Below are 23,331 nucleotides of genomic sequence, written 5' to 3'. Positions count from 1 at the left end.
CCCCAAGAATTTGACTCCGAAATCTGTAGCCCCCCACCTTTTTTTCAGACTGGTGCCATCACTGGTCGTAGTGCTATGGCACAAAGATTGATATCGATGAGGATATTAATAGGTGACTGGGAAAAAATCTCTCAGGTATAGACACACCATTTGAGGATAATAGCAATGAATGTAAGGTAGAGGCATGCTCAAGAGGGTGTTGGCGGTGGTCATAACCCCCTCTGCCTCCCCTGGGCCTAGTATTTTTTAAGAAGACCATCAAAAGGTGAGAAAGATGGACAATGAGGGCTGGCTACTAAAAAAAAGTATATAACTATCACCCTTACCAAAATCCAGGGCATGCCACTGATGACAGGTCAAGAGTGCTGACTCTTTATTCACTTTCTTCAAAAACGTGTAACAGGTAGGGTGTAAATATTTTGCACGTAGCTGTTGAAAGGAGTATATATTTTATAGCCAAGCACCATCTGATATATCATTTATCTGTTTATACATAACATGGTAATGGCCTGTCGGGATTTTGAGGTCCCATTAATTGTAATTAGTATTATTACAATGTCAGATGATTTTTTGTTATCAATCCTGCCAAAGGAAGTCTTACCCATACATATAAATGTTTCAAACTGCCATTTTGTTCCATAACAAAAATTCAGGCTATAAAGGGTTAAACTGTAGGTCCAGTCTCAATTAGCCTTTCTGTGCATAAAGTGAGATTAAAACATCAAATCAAACCAAACCAATTATGGAGCATTAAAAGAAGTAACAGGCAGGTAAATTGGAAAAGAACCATAAAAATGCATGACAAGGCAAAAGTGCAAATAGACACCTATAGACTACATTGGCCTTACCCAAACTGAACCAAGGTTTACTGGGCTGTGCAACCACATACATACATGGAAGCTAGGAATGTGGAGTTTTTTCCCATGAGGTAACACTGTTCACCCTACCTTTCAAGTTTTCAAATTACATATACAGTGCATTTTATTGTCAAAGTCATTTCGGATAACTGCAGTAATGTTACTGTAAAGCAAGTACTAAAAAAAGCCCCTTCAATATAAGTTATGCTATTACACCTAAAAGTTTTTGGAAGACAATTTGTTGTACTCAATGTATACCTCCAATACTATGGAGCTAACCTCTCGTACACCCATCCATCTTCACCCTCATGAACAACAATACCATCTGGATTTTCTCCTATCTTTTGAGGCCTAAATCGAATTCTATCATGGATTCGATTTGTCTGGCCTTGCCAAAATTCCACCGCATGAGGAATTACTTTAAAACCACCCCTGAAAAAAAAAGTAATAATCAGGTTTTATAATCTTTATAGTACCAATTCACAAGTACAATCTAATCCAAAAATATTTTTCTATGCTCCTATACTTGAACAGGCTGTCTACCAGTCAAGAAATCAATGAGTAAGTCAAGAAAAAGAAATTATTCTTTTGGTCAAGAATTTTTGCTATTTTTTAGTTTAGTGAATTTAAATTTACCTGTACTGGGATCTGATAAAATTGAAAATTTGGAAATCCAAAATTGAATTGTGGTTAAGATTTGGTTACTTTGTTGCTTATGAATTCTATTCTTGTATGCGCAATGTTTTGTCAAAATATTAAATAATGTGGCCATTTCCCATCCAGGATGAAGTCTGAAGCATTAATTTTTACATGCAATAATATTTAAAGCAAGTCTAAATAAATATCTTGTTAAAGTACAGCTTCAGTTTTCATCTTTACCAGCCTTGCAGTAGGTTGTTTTTTATATTGAAAAAAAATATATATTTTCTTAATTTTGCAACTATACCTAAGTAGGGGGTGAGAAAATAAATGTTAAGAAAAAGGGGAAAAAAAAGGCCAAGAAAAGTAATGAAAAAGTCAGTCAAGAATTTTGGATTGTTATTTTGGTAGACACCCTGTTGTAACTGTTAGCCTAGCCATATACTACAGGGTTATTCATAAGTCTGTGAAGCATTTAAAACAATTACAACAATTAAACTACACAACGGATTGTTAGAACCCTAACTTCAATAGAGAATGAAACAAGTAAATTTTGTTATGCAAGCAATGTGCAGTGCAGTGTTGCTGTATTTTGCTGCTAGGAGGCGATAGCAGCATTATATCGTTCAGTAAATGGGAGTAGGCATTTTATGTTCTTGAGTTTGCAACAAGTTTGTCCGTTGTAGCTGTGTAACGGCAGTTTCGAGCCGAGTCCCAGAAGACATCACCTGTCTACTGTTTGTGTGTCCTCACTGCCCACTAGTCTCCTCTCATGGAATGAAATCACAGATGTTGTGCCTCTTATCAACAGTGACATGCTAACTCGTGTCTAGAATAAAATGGATGTATAAATTCAGTGGAACCCTGATTTTTTATTCCCGAATTTTACAAAAATGTATAAAATGTGCAAAATGTTATAAAATTTTCCTCGATTTTACATCTTCCCTTGTTTTAAGTTTCTTCAGCTTCTTTCCCTGAAAAACATAAAATCACGGTTCCACTGTATACAATACTAAATGGCTGGATCACTCATGAAATTTTTACTTAACACTGATATATATAGGGTGAGGCAGTCAAACGGGAAGATTAAAAAAATTCACAAAAAATAGAGGAAGCAAATATTATTTATTTTTTGAACATGAATGTACTGTACATGAGTGGAAATTACTAGTGTACCTGAAAAATGTTCATTTTTTGACTATGCTGTCAGTAAGACGGTGTCCTTGGTGTTGCACACATTGTTGGAGTCTCAGAGTAAATCCGCCCATGATGTTGCATAGCATTTCCAACGGAATGTTGTGGATCTCTTGCCGAATTCGCTCCTTCAAATCATCCCTGGTTCTTGGAGGGTTGTCCTTGAATACTTTGGATTTGAGGTAACCCCAAAAGAGCAGTTAATTTTTATTTTTTTTAATTTGAATTTTAAAAAATTGGGTGTGTCAGCACTGAGGCTATTGCGCACCCGTCACACTATACAGGGTCCAGCCCCTTATCATAAGAAAAATAATAGCGTGTCTGAAACATAAGATTTCATTACCTTGCTTAAAAGCTGAGACTAAAAAGGGCACTCAGCACACACAAGGACAAAAAACAGGACGACACAGAATTATACTGGCCATGGCCAGTCTGCAGTCCAGGGTGTACTAGCTGTACTATGTGGAAGTGAGGTTGACTATTGGGTGCACTACGTGGAAGGAGCACCCCTTACACCCCAGAGGAGCCGTCAAGTCGGGTAAACAGGCAGGCCACGGAATATCGCCGAATCTGCTAATCAGACGACCAGGAAATGCGAGTCTAAGCACATCCATAGACAGTATGGCTAGTTGCACCATTTTGCAAGAGTGTTTCTTCATCTGGGTCATAGTCATGGAGGGCAGGCAGGAAAAAGGTTACCAACACCAGCGTTTACAGTCACCGTGTTCATTTTTAAAAAGTAGGGGCCAATGATTCCATGAGGGGATAATGCACACCACACTGTTACTTTTTCTGAATGGAGAGAGTGTGGATTATTTTCGGACTGCCTCTCGCAAAGTCATGAGACTCCGACAATGTGTGCAAAACCAAGGACACAATCGTACAGACACCACATTAAAAAAATGAACAAGTTAATGTTAGGAACTTATTAGATGCAAAATAATCTAAAACAGTTATTTTTAGTGTTTTTTATTTTATCTGCGACGTTTCATCCTGGTTTCCCAGAACTTTTTCAAGCTGCACCAAGATACACATACAACAACACAACCACACATGGCTAGTCACTCTACACTTCTGAGGTTATGCAAATCTTTAAGAAGAACATAGAACAGTTAAAGAATGTGTTCAAAGTGTTCACCATTGTGAATCATACACAGTTGAAGACGTCAAGACAGAAAAGAACAGAGTTTTTTTGTATTTTGTATTTTGCATTTTCTGTAACAGAAAAAAGGGTAATTTGAAAATACCTATGGTTCCAAACTTATGGGACACCCGATATTATAGGAAACTGTACCAGAGTGAAGTTAACTCCTGGTTCCCATTCACAGTACAGATGAGATATTTTGACAAAATTCTGTTTCCCTGCTGGCTGCTTCAGGGAGAACGGATTCTTGTTTTGCTTGTTGCCAAAACAGGGGAGGCAGTAATATGGCTTGTCAGCCATTTCACTGCAAGTTTCTTCGTTGGTAAACACAGCAACAGCAGGTCACTGCCATAAAGTTGAGTCCCATGCTGGGAGTTAGCTTGGCTCGACTCTAGTTATTACCCACTTTTATATAGGTAAATACAATTTTGGTAAATACTTGGTAGTTATCTAAATTTTATTTACTTTCCCGGGAACTGAATCCCTGTCCCAACAACAGATGATGCCTGTTGCTTTTTATATTCAATCAATCTTTGCAAATTAGGCATTCAAGAATGTTCAAACAAATTTGGGATCCAAATCTTGTTCATTTGCTAGTTAACGTTTTCCTCTTCTACATAACACTAAGGGAGCACTGTTTCACACCTTAGTGACATCACAGACTGCACAAGCCTGCATTTTATTTGTTAACCAGCACTTGTCACATGTTGCTTTAGTGTGAAATCTCCCTTGCAGAATACAAGTGCAGTTAACAGATTGCTTACCAGTTCTTAGGACGTGGAATCACACTGCCATCTGAATGCCTTTCTGTTAGTTCCCTCTCTTTGGCTAGAAGTGCATCTCTGCCTGGGACTGTTGAACTCTGTTCACTCACGCAGGCTCCTATCTGACTTTCTCTTGGTCGGGAGTGGAAGTAGGATTCAGACTCCACTTCACTCAATTTTTCAACTACACCTTCTACCCGTACCTGAAAATAATGTAAATTATTTGTCCATTGTCTTTAAAACTTTTCAAAAAGGTACACTCTTCAGTTAGGAAGTCATTATCTATTTTAAGTTGCAAAATCTGAAGAGCTGTAATTGTGTGTTTGCCAAAGGATTCATGGAGATGTCTGTAAACTGTAGGGAGCTTTCAGACTAAGTGACACAGTGCGTTGAGAAAATGGCTCAGTCTGAGCAAAATCAATGACATGTGCAACTTGTCTCTCTTAGGCTCAAAAGCTTGCATTGATTACCGAGGGTTCACTTCCAAGTGACACGTATCACTTTGGTTTGAAATCTCCTGTAGAGTATAAGTAAATTCGTAACAGAGTTTATGTATGAAAACAAATAATTTTCAAGTTGTTATTGTTACCCAGTATTTATTCAATTAAATTGGTGATAAAAGTAAAAAAAAATGGCTATTATTTTATTTTAAAATAACAGTGTCGTATGTACTTGGGAACATGCAACTTGATATTAAGGAAGACACTTTATGTAAAGAGGGTTTTCTACATTTTGCAATAATACTGCTTGTGGACTGTTTAGTCCTCAGCAAATGTTATACTGGCAATTTGCTAAGAAAGAACAAATGGTAAAGTATAGTAATAATGTTAGCAACTTACTGAACGTTTCAAAGGTTGCCAATAAAATGTCAGTGCAGCACGAGGATTTTCCATCTAGAAGATATAAAACATTTACTCAAATCCTGTTTTTTTTTTAAAAAAAATAGAAGTAATTATAACCACATGTCAAAAGTAATAATGTCAGCATTATTTCAATTACTTTTGTGGAAAATCAATGAACAAGCAACACAAGTTGAATAATGTGGAAATATTTTTGTATTTAGGTATGATATTTATGCAAGCTGCTACAAATTAATACATGATATTATTCATATGAATTTAATGGGAAAAAATTCAGGCGGAATTCTCTCAATTGAAATATGCACATGTGAAAATGCGAGACTTACATTCGTCAGTCAGACAATCATCAAAATTACAAATAATAATGGCAACAGGGGAATTTATATGCCTATGATATGCAAGACAACATGCACAAAGCTTCTATGAGATGGAAATGGAATGGATTTGATAGCTTAGCTGGTTAGCACTGGTATGAAATGCAAGGGTCCCTGGTTCAAAGAACATCTTGGTGTTATGGATCAATATGCAGAAAATAATAACATTTCAATTTTGTATTTCAACTGATATACACAAGCACATACTTAACACTATCTTATCAACACAAACAATAAGTAATTTGAACCCAGACAAACATGTACTAATTGAACGTACACAAAACTATAATCATACTTACAAGTTCTACTCCCTTCCTACTATGATAGTTTGTAAAAAATTTAAAACCATCTTTGCCATATCCCTTCAGAAGTACCATGCGACCTGAAGGATCACCATCCCTATGCAGAAAGAGAAGTGATGGATCTGTATATCATTGCTTCAGTTAATTTTACTTCGTTTTGTACCACTTTTTGACTAATCACAAAGATGGTGATGGGTGATGATATAATGAAATTGGTAAAGAGACCCCTGGTGTCAGCACGCTGTACTAAGAACTCTGCCACGGAGATCAGCTCTATTTAGCGTTGCAAATGCAATTAGATACATCAGTATGCTGTACACAATTTGCTAAATTTTACAATATTAACCCTTCAACGCATAGCATTATCATATGGTAATGCTCAACATTTGAACACTTTCATGCTAGAGGCTTGTCTACAATGAGTGTGTAAGTGAAGGTAGTGCCAGGAGTCGCTCTAGGAAGCATAAAGCATGCGTTTAAGACTGTTCGTTTCGGTTCAGATAACTGCATTGTTGTGAGAGGATGTATTTGTCTTGATCTTCGATTTTTTTATTCAAAATGTCATACGCTGGAAAGTAAATGTGATGTTTTTATTTGATTGTCTTTCATTATGCTCTTCAGCATTTAGTAAACACATGTAACATAATGTTGCATTTAGTAAACACATGTAATGTAATGTTATACATTTTTCTGTTGAAGACTTTGCATGCATTACTTGTTCAATTATTAGTCATAATGGTGGCATTACCATATGGTAATGCTATGCCGATACAGTAGCTACAGGCTTTTCAACAATTACTTCATTTATTGTATTGCATGTAAAGCAAGAAATTTAAGTTGTAAAGCCTTTTGTCATCTTTTGCATAGTTTATTTATTTCTATTGCTTATAATTTATATTTTGTTTTATTTTAATAATAATAATCATAATGATGATAATAATAAATGACCACTTCATGGAACATTTTGTGCCTGTTCAGTAGCTCAGTTTTGTTGAGTCTGCGATCCTGTATAATGGAAAACATTCCTGCAAGCAATTTATTAGAGGTAAACCTGTAAGATTTTGTTACAAAGCCTGCTTGAAAACCTTCTGTGGATACCTTCCATTTTAACATCTATGAAGGCAAGAGTATTACAAGATTCCACTGACATTGAAAAGAAATTTAGAAAGACTGCAGCCCCTCTTATCCACATGATCCATGAAATTCCGAGGCAAAAATTCTCCCAGATTGAATTTGGATGGGAAATCGCTCAACACTATATAACAACATCACTTTGTGTTACACCTAAGGGAACTTAGTGACCCAAAACAACACAAAGGCATATTTTGAAAGGTGTGCGGCATGCTGGTGATCCACCAGTAGTGTTCATATTGGACATGTCAAATATGTTGCTGGACTTCACGATTCATGTTTCATACATTTGTATGACACGTGAATATTCAAGAGTCATAAACAATATGTGAATACAGAGTAATAATTATGTACTAAATAGTGACCTAAGTGCTTTTAGCTCAGAGAATGAGAGAATAATGTACAATGAATCTATGATATTTGCAGAGGCGTCACCTGAAGGGGGTTCACAGAGCACACAAACCCACAACTGAAAACAGAAAAACTTCAATTTGTTTTCTTCTCTGCTTTATAAAACACTACGTTTCAAGATACTTGTTTTACAAAGCAGCTTTTTCGTTCCTAAAGTCTTCACAATGCTTCAAATTTACCAATTTCCTCCAACTGTTGACAAGAAAAGCTCAGCAGATTAGGTAGCGAGAGCCCGGGGCACATCTGGTGCTATGAATTCCCTCTGCTGTATTCTTCCTGTTCCACTGAAGTAGCCGAGAGAAACCAAGGGGAGAAGCTGGAAATCGGAGCATGTGCTCCTTCTGAAAGACAACTGTTAAATGTGTGGATAGCGGCGGAAGCACGATTTTTTTTGCTATTCCCAAGTATTTTATTTTTCGTTTCCTTTAGCTTTTGTATTGGAGAAAAGTAAGCAGTATTTAAGATATAATGCAACTCTTTGCATTGTTATAGCAATTCCTAAGATCTTCGATGCTTTTGCCTAATATCTTTCTTTTCCAATCCATTTCACCAAAAATTAAGGTTGCAAACTTACTCAACAACTAGACTGCAAAAAGTTGTTGCAGAAAAGTTTTCTTTTCAAACACTATATCACCAAAATGAGCAGATTTACACTTACATCGATATTTTAAATGTGTTGCTTAAACCTTCAGATAATGTAAACAAGTCAAAAAGAAAGATGACAAAGACACTGCTACTAGAAAATAATAATATCTTGTTACACATGTAAACGAGTATGGATAAATAAATATCCATTATATTTTTATTGAAAAAACTAAACTGCTTCCCTGTGCTATGCACCACGCCATGAAGGCGTATAGGGGGTGTAGGGTTAGGGCCCCACACTTTCTTGATCAAGGCCGAAGGTGGGGGTGATGTGATCAGCACCATGCCCCAGGCTGCCTTTACCCCCCAGAGTTTCCTCCAGGTATCCGAGGTTTTATTTATATATTTCATTGAAAAGAAATTATAATTGTTATAAACTCCTACGGGTAAACTTTAAAACAATAATTTTAAGTATCGCAAATTGCAATTCGCATCATGAAGTTCGAGCATTGCCAGAGACTTACCAATGAAATATAGGAAAGCTGTTGTGAAATTACAAATTGCTATTGAAATTGAAAATAATAATAATAATAATTCGTCGGTATCATGGTTAGTGGAAATGGTGGCGGGGTTAATTCTTAAGAATAGGTAAAATAATTTCCAATGCTAAATAAGGAGAGAAGAAGGCATTTCAATAATTCAAACTGTTTACCTTAGTAATTTTTCCTTGTTTTGAGGGTATTGATGGGTGAGGGGGGTGTTAAGCGGAAACGATTATCGAAACAGAGGCGGCGATTAGGAGGGCACCTTTTCCCCCACACTATGCTAAACCTTATATACAGAGGGAAATATACTTTCTTTGCCCCCCCCCCCCCCCCTTCCTGCGGTTCTGGAACTCAATCGCTGCCACTGAATCAAAATAAATGAAAATTGACTTGTTTCGTAAATGGATTTTCGCTGGTCACTCTGGCAGAGTGGCTAGCACAATTCAAGGTCTCAGGTTCGTATTCTTCATAAAACATTATTATATTGATATTCATATTTCGGTGGAGGCACATATGGTTCAGATCCCACTTTAAACTGTAGGTCCAGTCCCCATTAGCCTCAATAAGCATAAAGTAGACTTAAAACACCAAATCAATCAATTATATTCACATTTTTGTTTTACTTTATTTTATTATTTTTTCTTTGTACTCTACAATTTGTTAACTTTTTTGTATGCTCACTTAATCAGTGTCACACTCACATTTAGCATTTTCTTCTCTGTGATTGTGATCAACGATTGATTTTGTATGTGTTTGTAGCCCATCTCGGTCTGGATGGTACTTCATTTGCATTATGGTATTTCACGCGACGCCACTGAGTATTTGTATTTTATATAAAAATAATCTAATTTTGAAAGTAATCTTAAGGTTAATTAATCAATTTGTAGGGGTGAACGCATAGCATTTTCATATGTTAACGGGGTATAATTCGAAAAGGGAGAATGAAAATTTTGTAAAAATTATTCAAAATTGCTTATTAGTACATAACAACTGATATTAGACAAAAAATAAGAAAAAAAATTATGCAAAATAATTAATTTACATTTAAGTGTTAGCTAGCTGGTTGCTTTACGGTTATGCCTAAAGATTGGGCTTTTTGCAGAAACCTATAAATATTCTACAAGTTCAATGTGGTGGAATCCAAAACTGTTGGCACAAGGAACAACTAATAAAGCAACTGAAATAAAATTGTTACAAAGATCCAAACACTGACATTTAACCATAGTAAATGTTTTGTCTTTGTAAAACAGATATCCCTCTGCTGTAGGACCATGTACACTTGTTTTAACTTATCACATACATGTAGAAGCCTGCATACGAGAATATAAATATGTGAAAACAAAAAAGAAATTATGAGGTTTATTTTTAAATTAGGGGCTGTTTTGTGCTCACATTGGCAACACTGCGTGCTTGGCATTTTGCGCATGTGCATTAGTCACCGACATGCCTTGCAGGAAAACAGATGTGATTTGCACATTGCGAAATGCTTGGTGTGGTTGTGGTGGACAATGGAAGTGGTGTTGGTGATTGAAAATCCCTGTGATCAGGTTTTTGACCGCGAAAAATGTGAAAGCGGCACACATTTATCGCCAGTTACGTGAGGTGTATGGTGAGAATGTCATTATTGAAGGTAAGGTGCGTAAGTAGGTACGTCTGTTTAAGGCTGGTCGCACGAATGTTCATGACGACCCACGATCAGGATGCCCATCAATCATATCGGACTCATTGGTGCATGATATTGGGAGTGCGATACGAGCCAACCGCCGTTTGACAGTGTCAACGCTGTCCAATTTGTTTTCACAAGCTTCACGTTCTGCACTGTACACGATTTTAGTGGAGAATTTGTTCAGAAAGCTGTGTACTCGGTGAGTGCCCAAAATGCTCACAGAGGAACACAAGAGTAAGAGTAAGCAAATGGCAAGTGCATTGTCTTTTTTGACACAGTACCAAAGTGAAGGTGATGAACTGTTGAGCTATCGTCACTGGGGACGAGTCATTTGTCCCTCTACACCCACGAAACAAAACAACAATCCAAAGAATGGCACCACACATCATCCCCACAAAGTTCAAGAAAGCAACCTTCACCAACCTTCAAGCAAACTCATGCTCATCGTCTTCTGGGACAGGTTCGGGGTGCTTCTGATTGAGTTTCTGCCGAATGGACAAACAGTTAATGCAGCCGTATATTGCAACACTCTCAAGAAACTTCGCCAAGCAATACTGAATAAACGATGAGGAATGCTGTCTTCCGGTATCATGTTGCTGCACGACAACGCACAGCCATACACTGCAGCTGCCACACAGTCGCTCACTGACTCATTTGGCTGGGAGCAGATGGACCACCCTCCGTACAGTCTGGATCTCGCTCCTAGCGATTATCACCTATTCCTCCACTTGAAGACTTTTCTCATTGGGATGCGATTCAACAGTGCCGATGATGCCAAACAGACCGTGATGGATTGGCTGCCTGACCTGGCGGCAGATTTATTTGATGAGGGTCTACAAAAGCTCATCTACCGCTACGACAAGTGTCTCAACAACTATGGAACTACATTGAGAAGTAGCTGAATGTGCATATGAACAGCCAGAGGTAATTACATTTCTTCCTTTGCATGTTTTTGTTTTATTTCAAAATGGCCCCTAATTAAAAAATAAACCTCGTACAACCAAAAAGAGCACTAAAATATGCTGTAGAGATAAACCCCTTCCCAAAATACGAAAAAAAATCAAGACAAGATAGCAACACATCTTCCAGAGATGAGTTTCCCTACACCCAATCACATATATTTTAAACATAATCCAATATAAATTGACAGTTTGAAATATTATCTTCATGTTTGGGGAATAAAAGACACACTTGATAATAATCAGACATAAGCAAGTTACTAATTTTTATCCGCGAAATTTACTTGTAGTAACTCGCTTCCATCTAATTATTGAAATATTATATTAACAGGTTAGACTCTACCAGCTACTATCACCTAAGAGTGAAATTTTACCTAACTGAAAAACATAATGCAAATGAAAGGCATAGGTGTGAATTTCCTCAAACTTGGATCTATATGATATCTCTGTTAAGTTACACTAAGTTACTGATCATCATGGAAGTACATAACTTTCAGGGCCAGTTTTTCAATGTCTGGTCAACTTTTTGGTCAGCCAACCACCAGTTGGAGTTCACTTCCAGTCTTAACCAACACCAGGTTTTTCAATGTAAAAATAACCATAGGTTTGTTGACCGTAAGTTGGGCACGTAACAATTGAGAGTTTGCAATGCTCAGAGAGAGATTCACTGACACTGACATCTAGGTGTGTAAATTCAAATTAAATTTCGCATGGTGTGAAACAATAAGACACATGCGGTTGTTGAAATTCATTGTTTACATTGTAAATGCAGCAGAACTAAATGCACGCATATTCCGTTGCTACAAAGAAATACATGCAAGGGGAAAACAACTGCTACAGATTTGGCTTTTTTCCTTCACAAACCACAAAATGGTAATAGGTAGTAAAAATATTAATACCTACAGTACAAAAGAGACAACATCAAATATGTGTAAATAACTCTATCTAGCTAATTAGGAATTAATATGTTTTCACCTTGCACGTATCTTTTGACTAAAAGTTTATATCCGCTTTGTACACTTCTTTTTTTCCGGGAGAACGTAACATCACGAAGAAATTAAATATTTTCATTGAACATTCACACATTATCTCTATCTGACGATATAAAAAAGCAACAATTTTTAATACGTGTGTTAGGATTGCGCAAAATAAAATACAGAATCAATCTCAAAATCGTGGTAAATCAACGATAAAAAAAATAATAATCAGAAGCAGGACTTGAACTTACAACATAAAACTGTACACACACTCCAAGCTAGCACCCTTGCCCACTACAACAACTTGTCACTTGGGGTTTTGTTTCACGATAGGATGGATGTCAGCAGTATGTGCTCACAAATGAAAGTCTGGCGACCATTTCCTTTGTTTTACCTATTACTGCGCACTTCATTTGAAATCTGCCAAGTGCAACAAGTTTATTTTTACATGAATGTAACATTTTATTGAATTATTTCCCGTTCAATGTGCCTGAGAAACTGTCTGGTGGAGATCGATCTTCCGATGAGTCAGCCATGTTTGTTTGCAAACTACCAGTAATCTCGCTGACACCACCAGATGAAGCAGGGATCAAGTTCAGTGCCACTTAACCTTCAGCTGAGGAGCTGACCGCAGATGGAAAAACCCAAAATTGCTGTAACCTCTAGCTATTTGCCCAACCCAAACTTTAATTGCACATTGAAAAACCGGCCTTCAATATTCTAGATATTTCATGTGCTCACAAAATACATTATATATATTTTACTTACCAACAATCAGATTTAATGCACCTAGTTATGAAGACACAAAAAGGGTGTGGAGATTGGGTCCTACACCAGCGGCGTAGTGCCCACGTAAGGCTTGTAAGTCCACCTTACAAGTTGAAATTATTGAAGAAAACTTATTTCATTCCAGTATCTATCACTTGAACACACACAGCAATATCAGACTTCAAGTAGAACTTTTAACTAAACAATTGAGAACTTGTTTTGATTCGAGTTGTTTCTCTGTAAGGCTGCTTGAGAGGACTTACGTGTGGGTGAATGGCAGAAATGATTTGGACTAACCCATGGTGGGTGTGTTTGCTTACGTAGTAGGTGGGTGTGTTTGCTTACGTAGTATCTTCTCAACCAATGACAGGGCACCCGGATTCTCAGGCACTGTAAGGTACATTATCTGTGGGTGCTAACTGGCGAGAATTTCTGTCCCCGCTGCATATGTTTGCCACGGTCAGAAGAGAACCAAGAAAATCTTCTCCCGTGTTGTTTCAACAATGCGAGGTGTAGCTAACAAAACTGGTGTCATTTTAAATGTGCAAACTAACTATTAAGTTCACAAAGAGATGGTTTAATGTTGGGTATTACCTTCATTAGAAGCAGCGAAGTTAAAGATAAAAGAGGAATGTCTGGCAATCCTAGATCCGGCAGCGACCACAAAGTTAGGCACGTGCATCCCAGTTGCCCGTAATGTTCAAAGCATACGCGTAATACTTAGCGTTATGATTTACAGATTTTTTTTACCTTTTCCTTTGACTAAGTTGCTTGATATGCTTTTCAAAATGTGCGTAAATATCGTAACCATGATAATGAGTAATATTCCCGAATGCATTTGCATTTGCAAATTGTATCCTACGCATTTCCCACAAATGGCTTTTTAGTGAAAGAAAAATAATAATAAGGATTAAAATATGACATGACCTTTCCAGAAGAAGAGTTTGTGTCCTTAACTATGCTGTATGCGAAATTTGTCAATTGCTACCCGTTGAAAGTTGAGCTACAGGTAATTTACTTTGAAGCCGAATATCGAGTAAAGAGTGTGTTTGAACTTCATGAGTACTTGAGTATTTGAATGAAGCTATTGAACAAGTGTACAAACTAACAGAATTGTTCCTCACTGTTCCTGCCTCAAGTTCGTCGGTGGAAAAGTAGTTTTCTGCACTGAAGACGATTCATACATTTCAATGCAGCACACAGACTCAGGCAAGGAAATCTGACTTGGGACGCGTATCCATTGTGCTGCTAAAGATATTGACCAGAAACTCCCGATTCCTATGACGACGTGATTGAGGTGTTCAGACTAAAGGATCGTCGGATCGAGTTACAGTATAAATGAGAATTTTCAGTCAGTAATATATATGTTATTATTGTTAACATAGAGTGTATGAGTATGCCCATACATTACTTACATTCAAATAGATTCTATTTAGTTAAAATATCTTTGGGTTTTCTTTATCCAATATTCAGATCAGGTTTATCTAAGAAAGCCTTACACCTTTCATACAATCGCGCTACGCCACTGTCCTACACATTCTAGAGCATTGACATAGTGGAGATGTTGTGATCAGCACCATGATGTGGTTGTTCCCTTCCCCCACCACCCACCAACATGCATTAATGAGAGGCTGGGGAGGGTATGCATGCCAAGTCTCCCAGAATGATGAGACTTAATATTATTATTTTTTTACTTTCATATGGTGTGAATTTGCCAAGTGAAGAAATTTGTTTGCAAAGCAAACAATTAAACTTCAAACTTGTTTTCAAGACTCATGAAAAATGAGTAATTGTTTAAGTAAGTGGGAGGAGGAAGAAATATAAAGTTTAAATACATTGTATTGCCAAAGTATCTACACAAGAGTTGCAGACAATTAAAACAAAGGCATTGTTGCATCAAAATCTCAATACTTCTTTATTTCCCTCCATCCAATTTTGCTTCATTATATAGATTTAGTTCGTAATATGTTACAGCGGGATTAATTGTGCTTCAGTCTTTGTGCTGTCATGGCATGTTCAAAGTTGCAAGAAAATAAAATAATTTATTACTGCTTGTTCAATTATGCATGGAACCTGGAGAATGTCACCAAGTATTTTCGGTGAAGTGCAAGGTAAAGTTTAATTTTTAAGAATTTTGTTACTGTATTATGGCTTCAGAAGAATCTGTATATCTGTTTTCATATTGATTTTTTGTTTACTTACAAATTATGATTGCTATGTTATTTTGATCATTCATTCAATTTTGTGTTCACAGTAGCAAGGCCACAAACAGATAACGCTGATATTCAGATCAGTCTTCCAGAACATTTTACTCTAAAAGGTTTGAATGCTGCCAAGATATTTCCCGGAATTTCATTCTTAAAAATTGACAAACCTAGATGAGGAACTTGTGAGAAAAATTTCCACTGGAGATCACCCACTCTGTCTTTTGGAAGGGGGGGGATCAAACTGATTTGTCTATTACAATGAATATTTCAAAAATATATTGTACTATAAATAGTAGAATGTCTATCATCCCACTACATATTTCTTAATGCTATACTTACTTGGTTGCTGTTGATAAACACATAGCATTTGGCTCTTCAATTTGAGGGATGCTACAGGCTTCATCAAACCACGACTTGAACTGAGTGATAGGTTCTTTGGCAACCAGATCACTTTCAGTAAATGCCTCCTTGTTTGTTCTATACTTTATTCTCATTCCTAAAATTCGAAGAAAAATTCCCAGTTTAGAAATATAAAATGTCCTTTACATTTTTTGATTTTGTCACATTCTACTACAGTGTTCATCTTGAACAAACAAGCTTGGGTTTTGGACATTCCTTAATTTGAAGAATTCTAATTTTGATACCATTTAAATAGATTCTCATACAAAAGTGATTTTTTCCTACACTTTATACAATACTTCAACTTTTTTTCTAAAATAAGGGGGCTTGGGGGTATTTAGGAAAAAAGTGAAATATACCTTCAACCACTTTTATGGTGTTTATGACAGGTTAATCCTGTATTGGGCACGTCATTTTCTGTAGCATACATAGGTGTGTGGGGTACACCTGTTGCCCAACCTGTTAACTATTTTTAAAGTATGATATACATTATGAATTATACTGTGCATAGATGCTGAATGTTCTTTCTTTGTATTTCTTCTAAGACCAGCTGTAATTTCTAAGTGATGTAATATTATGTAATATCAGCTGCATGCTCCAGGAACCCTAAATAAGTAACAACGAAGTATCATGTTCACTTTCGTCACTAATAACACATAACTGTGTGTCCTCCTCTTCCTCAATAATCCACTGCCATGTAACATCTAAATATACTTTTGATATTTTTCCTGTTATGTACTTAGGTGTACAACTGTTCCCCAAACATGCGACTGATATCACCTTTATAATATTATGTGGCTTAGAATTGCAACAGAACAAAGTACCGTTGACACTGGGGAAGACTGGTTGTTGAATCTGCGTTGTGAGAATGGAATTTCGAAGCACGCTGAAGGAAACCTTTTTTTTTTTTTTTTTTTAGCACAAGTGTCCACAAGTTGCAACAGAGGTTACCCTGCATTGTCTAAAAATAGAATTTCATGCAGCTGCAAGAATTGGCGCTCCTTTTTCACTACGTTAACTCCACACCCCAGGAGCATATTACTTCTTTTATGTACTTTCAGAGTAAAAAGGTTTCGTTCAACTAACTTTTTTCATTCTTATTTATTACCAAATGGACATTACTTACTGATTGTGACCGACCCATTTGTGTGTAAGTATGTGATGTGTGTGTTTATGACAAGTTGCTGATGTCAGTACATTAGGAGTGAAACACAGAATTGGTAGTATGCTTACGTATGTGCGAAAATATTTACAGTCTATGATCGGAGTCAAAACGTAGGGGTGGGCAGTGATGTAAAATTAGGATTGTACCACCTATCCTCAGTGAACGACCATATACATGATTTTTTAATTTTTTTAAACTATCTGCTATCTGATGAGGAAATGCTCGAAAAGGATAGAAAGAAAGGATTAAAATTTCAGTAACCACCAAACGTCTCTAATTCCATTATTTTCGTATTTTTCACATTGATACTTACGTATTCTGCATTCCTAAGGATTCTTCAAGTTCGTATTTCGTTTTTTCCACGCAAATAATCTCAATTTTCGAAATACCGAGTATTTTTATTTTGTTCGCTTTTGCTTGCGTTACACGCGATATGGCGGAGAAATCTTGACTAGCGTAGTCCATGATCAGTGGTTTTGCAGTGTTGCAACCTTCTTCATAGAAAAATATCTACTTTCGTGTTACTGATTTTGTATTTCTTTCCACATTCAAAAAATGCACGAACCATGCACAGATAGCCCTACGAACGATTGATAAATAGTTCCACGAACCATGCACGGCAAGGTTAGGTTAGGTTAGGTTCTGTTAGGTTAGGCAAACATAGTTAAATTTGTTTCTTTTAAAATTAGAAAAATATATTTTCCATTCACGGATAGCCCCATGAACCATTCACGGATAGCCCCACGAACCATTCATGAATAGCCCCTCGAACCATTTATGGATAGCCCCACGAACCATTTATGGATAGCCCCACGAACCATTCACGGATAGCCCCACGATCCATTCACAGATAGCCCCACGAACCATTCATGAATAGCCCCACAACCATTTACGGATAGCCCCATGAACCATTCACGGATAGCCCCACGAACCATTCACGGATATCCCCACACACTATTCTTGAATAGCCCCACAAACCATTCACGGATAGCCCCATGAACCATTCATGATTAGCCCCACGAACCATTCACGGATAGCACCACGAACCATTCACGGATAGCCCAACGATCCATTCACAGATAGCCCCATGAACCATTCATGAATAGACCCACAACCATTTACGGATAGCCCCATGAACCATTCACGGATATCCCCACGCACTATTCTTGAATAGCCCCACAAACCATTCATGGATAGCCCCACGAACCATTCATGATTAGCCCCATGAACCATTCATGGATAGCCCCATGAACCATTCACGGATAGCCCCACGAACCATTCATGAATAGCCCCACGAACCATTTATGTCACCACGCATCCTGTGCACGTCATGCTGTTGTAAGTTCGTAATGAGAAATGATGAACAGTAACGCACGTTTATTTACGTTCTACAACTGTTACACAGTTACATAACTGTGTATTTGGAAACACTGACCGGTTGTTACGTCATGAAATGCTCGCAAATATTTGGTTCACGTAGTAGACAGACAGCAAGGGAACAGCTTTCGTGCATCGGAGTGAAATTAATGTAGAAAATTACATGAATTACCGGCAAAAAAAATTCATATAGGGGAAAACAAACTTCCAAAACCTTCCTAAAGTATAAATAAACCCATTTCGGTAAGTCCTTTCGGCAACACTTTACTATACCGGAGACGGATTTCTTCAAATTTACAGGAGAAAGTACTTACGCAAATCATTAAAATTTCGGTAACCACCAAACGTCTCTAATTCCCTTATTTTCGTATTTTTCACATTGATACTTACATATTCTGCATTCGTAAGGATTCTTCTATTTCGCGTTTCGTTTTTTGCAGGCAAATAATCTCAATTTTCGAAATATGGAGTATTTTTATTTTCTTCGCTTTTGCTTGCGTTACACGCGATATGGCGGAGAAATCTTGACTAGCGTAGTCCATGATCAGTGGTTATGCAGTGTTGCGACCTTCTTCATAGCAAAATATCTAGGTACTAGTATGGAGAATACGTAAGTACGAATGTCAAAAATTGACGAAACTCGGAAGTTATAGGTGTCGTGTGGTGGGTGTGTTGTGAAATTGGTGCCGGGTGTTGAGGATCCGGTGGAGTTTTTGGTTGCACACGGGGTGGTGAAGAGAGGAAAGGAATGTGCAAAGTGTGAAATTGGAAATAATTGCGAATCATTGGCGCTAGCCCCACGAACCATTGGCGCTAGCACCACGAACCATTGGCACGTGGATAGGTTAGTAGGGCCACGCAAAGGTTTCAATAGTGAAAAAGATAGCCCCACGAACCATTGGCGCTAGCCCCACGAACCATTGGCACGTGGATAGGTTAGTAGGGCCACGCAAAGGTTTCAATAGTGAAAAAGATAGCCCCACGAACCATTGGCGCTAGCCCCACGAACCATTGGCGCTAGCCCCATGAACCATTGGCACGTGGATAGGTTAGTAGGGCCACGCAAAGGTTTCAATAGTGAAAAAGATAGCCCCACGAACCATTGGCGCTAGCCCCACGAACCATTGGCGCTAGCCCCACGAACCATTGGCACGTGGATAGGTTAGTAGGGCCACGCAAAGGTTTCAATAGTGAAAAAGATAGCCCCACGAACCATTGGCACGTGGATAGGTTAGTAGGGCCACGCAAAGGTTTCAATAGTTAAAAATTGGTTTCGAAAAAAATATTCGTAGCCCCACACACCATTCTCGGATAGCCCCACGAACCATTGGCGCTAGCCGCACGAACGATTCACGGATAGCCCCACGAACCATTCACGGATAGCCCCACGAACCATTCACGGATAGCCCCACGAAACATTCATAAATAGCCCCACAAACCATTCACGGATAGCCCCACGAACCATTCATGGATAGCCCCACGAACCATTCACGGATAGCCCCATGAACCATTCACAGATAGCCCCACGAACCATTCACGGATAGCCCCACGAACCATACATAAATAGCCCACGAACCATTCATAAATAGCCTTAGAGATACTGGGCGAAAGGGGGGGGGGGTTATAGCCCCCATCAACCTCACATTGAGCATGCCACTGATCCTGTGCACGTCATGTTGTCGCAAGTTCGTAATCAGAAATGATGAACAGTAACTCACGTTTATTTACATTCTAGAACTGTTACACAGTTACAAAACCGCGTATTTGGAAACACTGACCGGTTGTTACGTCATGAAACGCTCGCAAATATTTGGTTCACGTAGTAGACGGACATCAAGGGAACAGCTTTCGTGCATTGGAGTGACATTAATGTCGAAAATTACATGATTTACCGGCAAAAAAATTTCAATGAGGTGAAAACAAACTTCCAAGACCTTCCTAAAGTATAAATAAACCCATTTTGGTAAGTACTTTCTCCTGTAAAATTGAAGAAATACGTTTTGGGGATACGAACATTTTACCCGCAAATCATTTTCTGTAGAGTTGTTGATGTTCTGGAAAGTAGTTTTGATCCATTTTAATGCGAATGCATGTGGTGTTCTACGAAAATCTATTTTCGACCTACTATTGCTGCTGCCGCCATTTGCTTTCTGCACGAGAGCACAATACGCACTATTGCTGCTGCTACAACATGATGTGTCGAGGATGCGTCATGAAGTTGTTGCCGGGTGTGGAAGATGCCGTGGAATTTGTAATTCCGATGTTGTCCGTATATGCTAAGTTGAACGAAAGGAGTGCTAATGGAACCTAACCTAACAGGCCTAACCTAACCTAGTAGGCATACCTCGTCCCCGTGATGGTTCGTGGGGCTATTGTATGTAAGAAATAGACATCATTTTCGTTAGAAATCAATTATTTCACCTAAAGAAATGTTCTGCAATGCAGAATAGGGTAAATTTCTCATATCGGATAAACGGATTTCTTCAAATTTACAGGAGAAATTACTTACCGAATGCACTTTCTTTAGACTTGTGGAAGTTCGGGGAAGTGTTTTCTCGCATCGTTCATTGAATTTTGCCGGTAAGTCATCTATTTTTCGATATAAATGTGTGACCGATGCACGAAAGCTCTTGCATCCATTTACTTCCAGGTGGATGTAGCCTGTGTGTGATGACGTAATCCCGGTCAGTGTTTCCAAACACGTGTTTTTGTAACTGAAGAAGGTACGTTTCCGCAAATGGTTTGTGGGGCTGTGTGTCAATGGTTCATGGGGCTATGTGTCAATGGTTCGTGGGGCTACACGAGAATGGTGTGTGGGGCTACGCATATTTTTTTCGAAACCAATTTTTAACTATTGTAACCTATAGTGACCCTACCTAACCTAACCTTACTGGAAATGGTTCGTGGGGCTATATATGAATGGGGCTATGCGTGAATGGTTTGTGGGGCTACTTAGGTATTTTTGGGTGCAGTGGGGTGGAAACACTGCATGCCGAGTACGGTAGTGATACTCTGACCGCCATTTTGCATGTTACCGAAGGCAAAAAGAAACGAAGAAAACTTACTCGATATGTCGCAAATAGAGCTTATTTCCGTGAAATAAGCGAAATGCCACCTTCAGCAATGTTTCTCAATGCAGAATACGTACGTACGAATATTCAAATTAAATGAACTAGCAAATTTCAGCCGTTTGTCCGATACGAGAAATTTACCCAGAATAGTACGTTATCAATGTAAAAAATTGCGAAATAAATCATTGATAGGTGTCTCCGGTATAGTAAAGTAGTACCGTACTTTCTCCTGTAAAATTGAAGAAATACGTTTTGGGGATACGAAAATTTTACCAAGAAATGCTCACCACCAATATCAACAGCCATGATGGATGTTTTTAAAGTTGCTCTTGTCCACACCAAACTGGGCATAAATGTCAATTGGCCGCTTAAGTACGTACGTACGTTCTACGATGACAATCTTTTGTGAAAAAAATATGTTGTGCCCTTAAGTTGTTCAATTTGTGTAGTAAAAATGCGTTCTTGCTACTGTTATAGACTTTTAACAAAATTTAGAAAAAAAAGTACTGTTTCTTATTCGTATTACACGGGAACTGGTAAAGTCGTGTAACCGAAATCCCATACCACAGAGTACTACTAATCTGTGGTACTACTGTCAATACAGGAACCAGGAACGTTGGCCAAATTCGACAGTGTTTTGTCTGACAGGGTCAGAAAAAAGAAGAAGAAGAAAGAAGAAGGAGTACTGTTTCTACTCCAAACAGATTTCTTACGACGACAGACAACATCTTGCTATCAGTCAATTAGTCCAAGTTGTTAAGGCGTTCGGGATAAATTGTAACGTAAGAGGACTAATATGGCTGTTGTTTGTGACGTCAGCAGAAGCCAAAATAGCTTGCGGCGGCCGCCATGTTGGGATGTGCCACCCGGCTGTTGCGTCTATTTGTTAACATTCAGCGAGAGGGAATTTCGCCAGGAAAATTAAGGCAATACTCTAAGATCTATTACCACCGTTCGAGGATGGATCGAGTAATCACTTGCCTTTCCTGACATTTCGGCATAGAGGAGTTAGGGAGTAGAGGATTACCCCACATTTAAATCTCGCTGCGCTTTGAAATTGCATTTCTATCGGTGGCCAGTAGATGGCGCGGCCGTCTTCTTTTGCTGTTTCCAGCACAAATTGGGGGGAGAGCTCTTTCGGTGACAGTCACGTGGGTTTCAAACGTCCTTATTGGTCAGATCTCTTGTACCCGACGAAGCCGCGACTCCTGTGCTCCCTACCCCCGCGAGAGGAGAGGGGGAGAGTGGACCATGCTTCCTTATGGCCCGAGGTGGAGGGAAGAAGGGAAAGCTGCGTGGGGACTTCCCGTCCCAAGGTTTTTTTCCTTGTGGTCGATCTATAGCTCTGGGTTTGGGTGTGCGATGCGTGTCATCCACCACAAACTCTTCCGAATCTTTACGTGAAAATAAGGTTGCCTTTGCCTGTCCTGTGTAATTGATAATAGCTTCCCTGAGTGCTTATTTTAATTCGAAATTGGTAATGTAAAATGCAGGGATTTTTTCAACTGGCGCCTGAATTTTCAAATTCAGTTCTCAATATATATGCATACACACACACACACACACACACACACACCATCACACACATATATATATATTTAATATTTCAAGTTCTCTTATGGAAATTTTCATTATCATTTTTAAAATATGGAGTGCAGCCATGGACGTCCACAGTATTTTTCCAGGGAGGGGCAAGGAAAGTAGTTTTTTCCAGGGGGTATGGCAAACAATGCACATTTTCCCCAATTATAGTGTTGCTCCCTCAAAAAATATTGTTTAAATTTGAATTTATCATATTCATGCAATAATTAACACATATTACTGTGGCTGAAATGAAATTATATGTGAAAAATAGATAATTTTTTGTTGACTTTCATTTTCCAGGAAGGGGACACGGCCCCCCTTCCGGACGGCCATGAGTGCAGCATGTGTTTTC

General features: G+C 38.3%; 1 protein-coding gene across 2 annotated transcripts; it reads right to left on the bottom strand.

The window, feature by feature from the left end:
* Positions 1–1,118: 1,118 nt before the first annotated feature.
* LOC145986455 (pyridoxine/pyridoxamine 5'-phosphate oxidase-like) lies at positions 1,119–21,988 on the bottom strand. Of its 2 annotated transcripts, XM_083120487.1 has the most exons (6): positions 21,683–21,988; positions 15,723–15,879; positions 6,132–6,231; positions 5,438–5,491; positions 4,599–4,801; positions 1,119–1,289 (listed from the first exon to the last, which is right to left on the bottom strand). In XM_083120487.1, exons 1-6 carry the CDS (start codon positions 21,744–21,746, stop codon positions 1,124–1,126), a joined length of 744 nt encoding a protein of 247 aa, XP_082976613.1. In that variant the 5' UTR covers positions 21,747–21,988; the 3' UTR covers positions 1,119–1,123. The 2 variants fall into 2 exon arrangements, with proteins under 2 accessions (XP_082976613.1, XP_082976614.1); XM_083120488.1 differs by lacking the exon at positions 5,438–5,491.
* Between the last annotated feature and the right edge of the window lie 1,343 nt (positions 21,989–23,331).

Source organism: Lepisma saccharinum, chromosome 4, assembly GCF_977018435.1.
Source record: "Lepisma saccharinum chromosome 4, izLepSacc3.1, whole genome shotgun sequence".
In the NCBI taxonomy this organism is placed as follows: Eukaryota; Metazoa; Arthropoda; class Insecta; order Zygentoma; family Lepismatidae; genus Lepisma; species Lepisma saccharinum.
Note: the sequence above shows the minus strand (reverse complement) of the source record. Positions and strands in the feature narration are given on the sequence as shown.

Bases quoted from the DNA above. Each gene is read 5' to 3' on its own strand.
- LOC145986455 (XM_083120487.1), bottom strand. From the start codon at position 21,746: ATGCCCAGTTTGGTGTGGACAAGAGCAACTTTAAAAACATCCATCATG. The intron at 5,492-6,131 runs GTAAGTATGATT...TATATCTTCTAG, and splicing joins GTAGGAAGGGAGTAGAACTT to ATGGAAAATCCTCGTGCTGC. The intron at 4,802-5,437 runs GTAAGTTGCTAA...CATTATTTTCAG, and splicing joins GGCAACCTTTGAAACGTTCA to GTACGGGTAGAAGGTGTAGT.